The sequence below is a fragment of the Bombina bombina genome, chromosome 1, assembly GCF_027579735.1.
Source record: "Bombina bombina isolate aBomBom1 chromosome 1, aBomBom1.pri, whole genome shotgun sequence".
NCBI classification, from domain to species: Eukaryota; Metazoa; Chordata; class Amphibia; order Anura; family Bombinatoridae; genus Bombina; species Bombina bombina.
Window position 1 is genome coordinate 7635751 of NC_069499.1, and position 7544 is coordinate 7643294.

Genomic DNA, 7544 nt, shown 5'->3' on the forward strand with positions numbered 1-7544 from the left:
CAATAATGGCTTAACAAGGGACTAGCCAGTTAATTTTAGCCCATCACATACCTTCTCCTCCAGAGGTTTGAATTACACACTATAGTGAGGGCACATTAACTTTCCAATTCTATCTACGATGAGAGTTAACATTGAAAACACATAATTCAAATGATATCAAAGTGTACATCTCCTGATCTTTATAAAAATGGTAGAAGTATAACATATACATACCATAATAACTGGAAAGATATACCTATCTAGAGGTGAAATTGCCAAAAATAGCTCACACTATGTCAGATATATAGATCACGCCAATACGTCATACCTTAATATAGAACCTAATTGTAAGGAAAACCAAAGGAACCTTGACCTCTTCAAGCGCAACTAACTATACATATTTAGATAAGCAAAATTATCTTAGCGGGTTGCGAATACACCTTTAAACGCTACGAATATCATAAGGAGTAGCAAGATCTAAACATCATCTCTAAGATTTGTCACCATCCATTTTGACATATGAAACTTATCATAAGTTAAAACTATAACGCATAACTATAATAGGAGAAATACTATAAATATATAACTACACCCCAAATTATCTCCTAATAACTAGGAAGAGGTCAGAATGAGGCATCCAATAGAATAAAAAAGGATGAACACACACCCTAAAGATAACCAGTAATATAACGGCAAATAGCCAACGCCTGTAAACAAACGTGATGTCACGACCAATAGGATACATTGAAAATCAGCACACTCGATAGAAAAAGAAATTTAAGAAATGAAGCCGATTGTAGACTTTATCCCACATCAGTATTCGAATGGGAATCGCAATTAAAGCGATATAAAAACATCAATAAGATGAAAGTAAGAAGTAAAAAATAGATAGATAATTATTAAAATAAATACCAAATTGGAAGTGACATCATGATGAATTGGAGGCTGGGTACATTAGCAGAATATTAATATAAGAAGAAATGGAAATGAAATAAAACATCATATTATTATTATCATCATCATCATCATCATCAGGTATTTATAAAGTGCCAGCAGATTACGCAGCACTATACAAGAAATAATGGAACATTGCATGGATGCAATAAATACACAAACAAGTACAGTATTGGGGTACATTACAGTTGTAGGTGAAATAATTGAGTTATACAAAAGGAGAGGAATGCCCTGCCCTTGTGCACAATCAGTAGTAGTTCACTTTAAATACAAAGTGGCCTACAGGTAGAGAGTCTCTCAAGCTTACAATCTAAAGGAGAGGGATTGGACACAAAAGGTGAGGGAGAAGGAAAATATGTCTGATATAAGGCAGGGTAAACTGAGAGTAAGTGAAATGTGTGGTGAGTAAATGAGAGTTGGGAAAGTGTCAGTTCAGAGGCTGTGAGTGTGAAGTAGTGTCTCTATCATGGATCATTAGTGACAGCTGCACCTAATTGCTGTTAGGTGTTTATATATTAAGGTAAAAACCAGGGTGGGAGGTGGAGGGAGGCTTGGCGGGCTAGTACGTGCAGAGAGTCTGTAGGATTGTTGTTGCAGTGAGGTCTGTGTGAGAAAGAGTTTTAAATGAAAAACTATCTGTTAATAAAGGTTAGGTGTATGGGGGGGGGGGGGGTTGAGGTGTAGCTGGGAGAGGGGAAATGTTAAAACCCAATTCCAAATTAGCCCAACAGATATAAAAATAAAATGCACTCATTGTCTTGATTGGAGATAGATGAATTACCTTCAAACGTTTGTTTGCAGAAATGGATCTTTAAAATGTATGTTTGCAGAGAGTCTGTAGGATACATATGAGTAATTATATGAGTTATGAATAAGAAGATGACAATAAATTGTGTATATCAAGTTTTATTAGATACGATCTGAAACCGGAAGTAATAACGGTTAGTTGATTTCCGGCCATATCTGGTCCATCACTATAAAAGGTCACCAAGTACAGTTAGAAAATCAGTCTTGATAAAGGCCTACTACGGTCCAAAACACGTTGACCAAAGTACTGGTAAGCCTAATTCCATTCTTTTATATATGTAAAAATGATCTATACCATTATCCATCTCTCTTACAGGAGGATATTTGGAAACTCACTATATCATCACAGGTAGCCCTAAAGGACACTTTGAAAACAGATGTGGGAATACACCGTGCTACACCACTAGGATATTGAGGATATTTGGATTCTCACTATATCATCACAGGTAGCCCTAAAGGACACTTTGAAAACATATGTGGGAACACATTGTGTTACATCCCTAGGATATTAAAGGGACAGTAAACACCAGAATTTTTGTTGTTTAAAAAGGTAGATAATCCCTTTATTACCCATTCCCCAATATTGCATAACCAACACAGTTATAATAATATACTGTTTACCTATGTGATTACCTTGTATCTATGCCTCTGCAAACTGCCCCCTTATTTCAGTTCTTTTGACAGACTTGCATTTTTAGCCAATCAGTGCTGACTCCTAGGAGCTTCACGTGCCTGAGATCAATGTTATCTATATGAAACACATGAACGCCCTCTAGTGGTGAAAAACTGTCAAAATGCTTTCAGATTAGAGGCAGTCTTCAAGGTCTAAGAAATTAGCACATGAACCTTCTAGATTTAGCTTTCAACTAAGAATACCAAGAGAACAAAGCAAGATTGGTAATAAAAGTAAATGGGAAAGTTGTTTAAAATTACATGCCCTATTTAAATCATGAAAGATTTTTTTTGAGTTTACTGTCCCTTTAAAGGCACTCACCTAAGGAGAACATTTAAAGAGCACATCAAAGTTTGTTTTTCTCACGATCTTCATTTTTATTTTTATTTTGTTTCTAATTATTTTTTTCACTATCACAGCTTTTGAATTATTTGAATTTTTGAACCACACATTTACAACGATATGATTTTTTTGAACGTTTGGAAGTTTTGCAATTTTTTAATCATATATATATTTAAACTTGCTACACCAGACACACAAGACACCACACCTGGATTATCACTAACTTCATTGACTCATTGAAGACACCACACCTGTATCACTACAAACTACATTGGACACAAGTATTGGAGATATTGGATATACATTACTTTCCTGACCAAGTGAAGGTTTACGTGTTGAGGATCATCTATTTTACTACTAGCAGATATTTTATCCGAACTTTAGAAGCTAGTTGTCAGATATATTTGTGTACATCTGGACGGAGCTATTAGCTTGGTTCATTTTTAAACTACATTTGTATATTTATATATTTTCATTGTATTTCACTGTAATTAGTGGTTTTTATCATGGATCCATGAAAGTGTATTGTATATTTTGTATGTAAGATTAAAGTAGTTTAAGGATCAACCAGTACCTCAACCTCCATCAGGTTAGGCGCTTTGGTTACACACACACTCACTTATCGAAGTAATATAAGGTGCAGAGGTGCCTGAGGTTTATAGAAAAATAAACTGTCTGAAAAATACAGGGCGGGCCGTGGACTCATCGTGTCAAGAAATAAATAAATCAGGTAAGCATAAATTTTCTTTTCTTTCTAATAACACGGTGAGTCCACGGATCATCATAATTACTGTTGGGAACCAATAGCCAAGCCAGAGTACATGGATGATAAGGGAGGGACAAGACAGGGAACCTAAACAGAAGGCACCACTGCTTGAAGAACCTTTCTCCCAAAAGAAGCCTCAGCTGAAGCAAAAGTATCAAACTTGTAAAATTTAGAAAAAGTGGCAGCCTTGCAAATCTGTTCCACAGAAGCTCCATTTTTGAAAGCCCAAGAAGAAGAAACAGCTCTCGTGAAATGAGCTGTGATTTTCTCAGGAGGCTGCTGACCAGTAGTCTCATATGCCAAGCGAATAACACTCCTCAGCCAAAAAGAAAGAGAAGTAGCCGTAGCTTTCTGACCCTTGCGCTTCCCAGAAAAACAAGCAAAGAAGAAGACTGGCGAAAATCCTTAGTCGTCTGCAAATAATACTTCAACGCACGAACCACATCCAGGTTGTGCAACAAACGTTCCTTATGAGAAGAAGGACTAGGACACAAAGAAGGAACAACAATTTCTTGATTAATATTCCTATCCGAAACCACTTTGGGAAGGAAATCGAAGGCAGTACGCATTACCACCTTATCAGAATGAAAAATAAGGAAAGGAGATTCACACTGCAGCGCTGAAAGCTCTAAAACTCTTTAAGCATAGGCTCAAACAGAGCCTGTTGAAGAACTCTAAGAACCAAATTAAGACTCCAAGGTGGAGTAACAAACTTAAAACATAGGATTCTAACCAAGCCCTGACAAAAAGATTGAATATCTGGCACATCCGCCAGACGCTTGTGTAACAAAACAGATAAAGCAGAAATTTGGCCCTTCAATGTACTTGCAGATAAACCCTTCACCAGACCCTCCTGGAGAAAAGTCCAAGGAATTCTAACTCTACTCCAAGAAAACCCTCTGGATTCACACCAATACAGATATTTACGCCATATCTTATAGTAAATCTTCCTAGTCACAGGCTTACGAGCCTGAATCATAGTCTCAATAACAAACTCAGAAAACCCACGCTTAGATAATATCAAGCATTCAGTCTCCAAGCAGTCAGCTTCAGAGAAATGAGATTAAATGAAGGAAGGGCCCCTGAAGTAGAAGGTCCTTCCTCAAATGAAGTCTACAAAGGTGGAAGAGAAGACATCTCCACCAGATCCGCATACCAGATTCTGCGAGGCCACGCCAGAGCAATGATAATCACCGACGCCCTATCCTGTCTGATTCGAGCAATGACCCGTGGAAGGAGAGCGAACTGAGTACCGAAGTTCTAAGGAACTGCCAGAGCATCTATTAACACAGCCGGAGGATCTCTTGACCTCCACCCGTACCTCGGAAGCATAGCATTCTGACAAGATGCCATGAGATCCAGCTCCGGAAAACACCTCCTGGTGAAGCTCCCCCGGATTAAATGTCTGTCTGCTCAGAAAATCCGCTTCCCAATTGTCCACCCCTGGAATATGGATCGCAGACAGACAACAGTTGTGAGTCTCTGCCCACTGAATAATCTTGGTTACCTCTGTCATGGCCAAAGAACTCCGAATTCCTCCTATATGATTGACATAATCCACTGAGGTTATGTTTACCGACTGAAACCTGATAAATTGAGTTGAAGCTAACTGAGGCCAGGCCAGAAGAGCATTAAAGATTGCCCTCAGCTCTAGTATGTTTATGAGAAGAACCGACTCCTCCCAAGTCCATAGACCCTGAGCCTTCAACGAGCCCCAGACTGCTCCCCATCCCAGCAGGCTGTCGTCTGAGGTCACAATCACCCAGGAAGGACTGTGAAAGCAAGTTCCCTGAGAGAGATAATCCTGAGACAACCACCACAGAAGAAAATCCCTTGACACCTGATCCAGATCTATTCTGCATAACTGCAGAGGTCTGAGATGAAACCGAGCAAAAGGAATAATGTCCATAGCTGACACCATCAGACCAACAACAAGAAGACTGAAGGGCAAGACAAGAATTGAAGATCTTTGTTCTTCTTGCTTCTGTCAGAAAAATCTTCATCTCTAGAGAATCTATTATGGTTTCCAAGCACACCACCCTTCTAGCAGGAATCAAGGAATTTTTTCCTAAATTCACCTTCCATCCGTGGGAGCGCAGAAAAGACAACAACAACAACTCTGTGTGGGAGTTTGCTAGTTGAAAATAGGGTCGCCTGAACCAGAATGTCGTCCAGATAAGGCGCCACTTCAAACGGAGCACCACCAGCAATGTTCTAAGAACCTTTGAGAAAATTCTGGGAGCTGTTGCAAGACCGAACGAAAGAGCCACAAACTGAAAGTGCCTGTCTAGGAAAGCAAATCTCAGAAACTAACTTTACCACCTCCTTGCAACTATTTACAGGCACTGAGAATGACTGCGGCTTGTGGGTAGGGGAGTGGTATTTAACAGCTTTGCTGTGGTGCTCTTTGCCTCCTCCCCAACAGTAATTATGATGATCCGTGGACTGCCCATGTCGAGAGAGAGAGAAAAAGAGAGAGCGCGAGAGAGAGCGCGAGAGAGAGAGCGCGAGAGAGAGCGCGAGAGAGAGATCGAGAGAGCGAAAAATAGACTGACATTGCTTCATAAACAGTGTTTCTGATTTGCAGCTGCTTTGTTTTACTGACCTCAGGAATAACAAACTGTCCTGCAATCAGCAGCGCCCCCAGCAGGTTGTCTCGGCCATCATTACGCAGCTCATATATAGGAACCTGCAGAACAGAAGGTAAAGAGCAGATCAGCGTATACATATTAGTATTGTACAACGTTCTCATGAAATACAAACACATTATTACGTTATATACAGTTATGTTACACACACGCTCATTTCTAGACCAGATGCATGATCATTGCACCGTACATATACGCAGATCCCGTAACTATGCGACAGGGAGTAACACATTGTAGTAAGTGGTCTAGAGAACCAACCACTCCATGCCCTTTTACATTTTTACAAAACATTTAGGAGGAAGAAGATGAGCATTGCACAGATCCCCTCTACTACATCACTGTTTGCAATAACAAATCTGCTCCCCCTCCGCCGCAAACCCACTCTACCCCCCTCCGCCGCAAACCCACTCTACCCCCCTCCGTCGCAAACCCACTCTTTCCCCCCGCCGCCAACCCACTCTCCCCCCCCCCCTCCGCCACAAACCCACTCTCTCCCCCCCTCCGCCACAAACCCACTCTCCCTCCCTCTGCCACAAACCCACTCTTTCCCCCCCCCGCCGCCGCCAACCCACTCTCCCCCCCCCTCCGCCGCCACAAACCCACTCTCCCCCCCGCCGCCGCCACAAACCCACTCCCCCCCCCGCCGCCGCCACAAACCCACTCTCCCCCCCCCTCCGCCGCCAAACCCACTCTCCCCCCCTCCGCCGCCACAAACCCACTCTCCCCCCCCTCCGCCACAACCCCACTCTCCCCCCCCTCCGCCACAACCCCACTCTCCCCCCCCTCCGCCACAACCCTACTCCCCCCCCCCTCCGCCACAAACCCCACTCCCCCCCCCTCCGCCACAACCCCACTCCCCCCCCTCCGCCACAACCCCACTCCCCCCCCCTCTGCCACAACCCCACTCTCCGCCCCCTCCGCCGCCAACCCCACTCTCCCCCCCCTCCGCAACAACCCCACTCTCATTCCCAGTATTCCCACTTGATTTCATTTAGACGTTGCCGACATCATGTTGGGTACAAAGGTGTAAGTAGTAAAATACAACAATAAATCAATGTACTAACCTGAGAACCAGTCAAGATGATGGTTTTCCCGAGGTTTTCACACATAAAGGACAAAGCTGAAGCCGTGTACGCCATAGTGTCCGTTCCATGAAGAACAACAAAGCCATCGTAATGTTCATAATGTTTCTGTAGGAGGCAGCACCAAAACTCCATTTACTTTTAATTGTGATTTAAATAAAAAACATCCAATTAACAAAGAAATAATCTTTTATTGGTTACATCACACACATGAACCTGCTATTTGTAGATCAAGTTAGACCTAGTGCATTACTATAAGGGTTGTTTAGAGTCAGTTTGGTTCATTTCCTTTG

At 42.0% G+C, this 7544-nt stretch overlaps 1 protein-coding gene across 1 annotated transcript in view; it reads right to left on the reverse strand.

The window, feature by feature from the left end:
• The window catches only part of ASPG (asparaginase), a 647837-nt gene that overhangs the window by 463620 nt on the left and 176673 nt on the right, over positions 1-7544 (reverse strand). The window contains exons 4-5 of the mRNA XM_053697101.1: positions 7234-7359; positions 6127-6210 (exon numbers count right to left, since the gene is read on the reverse strand). Of these exons, the coding sequence (XP_053553076.1) occupies positions 6127-6210; positions 7234-7359 (210 nt within the window). The remainder of the gene's footprint in view (positions 1-6126; positions 6211-7233; positions 7360-7544) is intronic.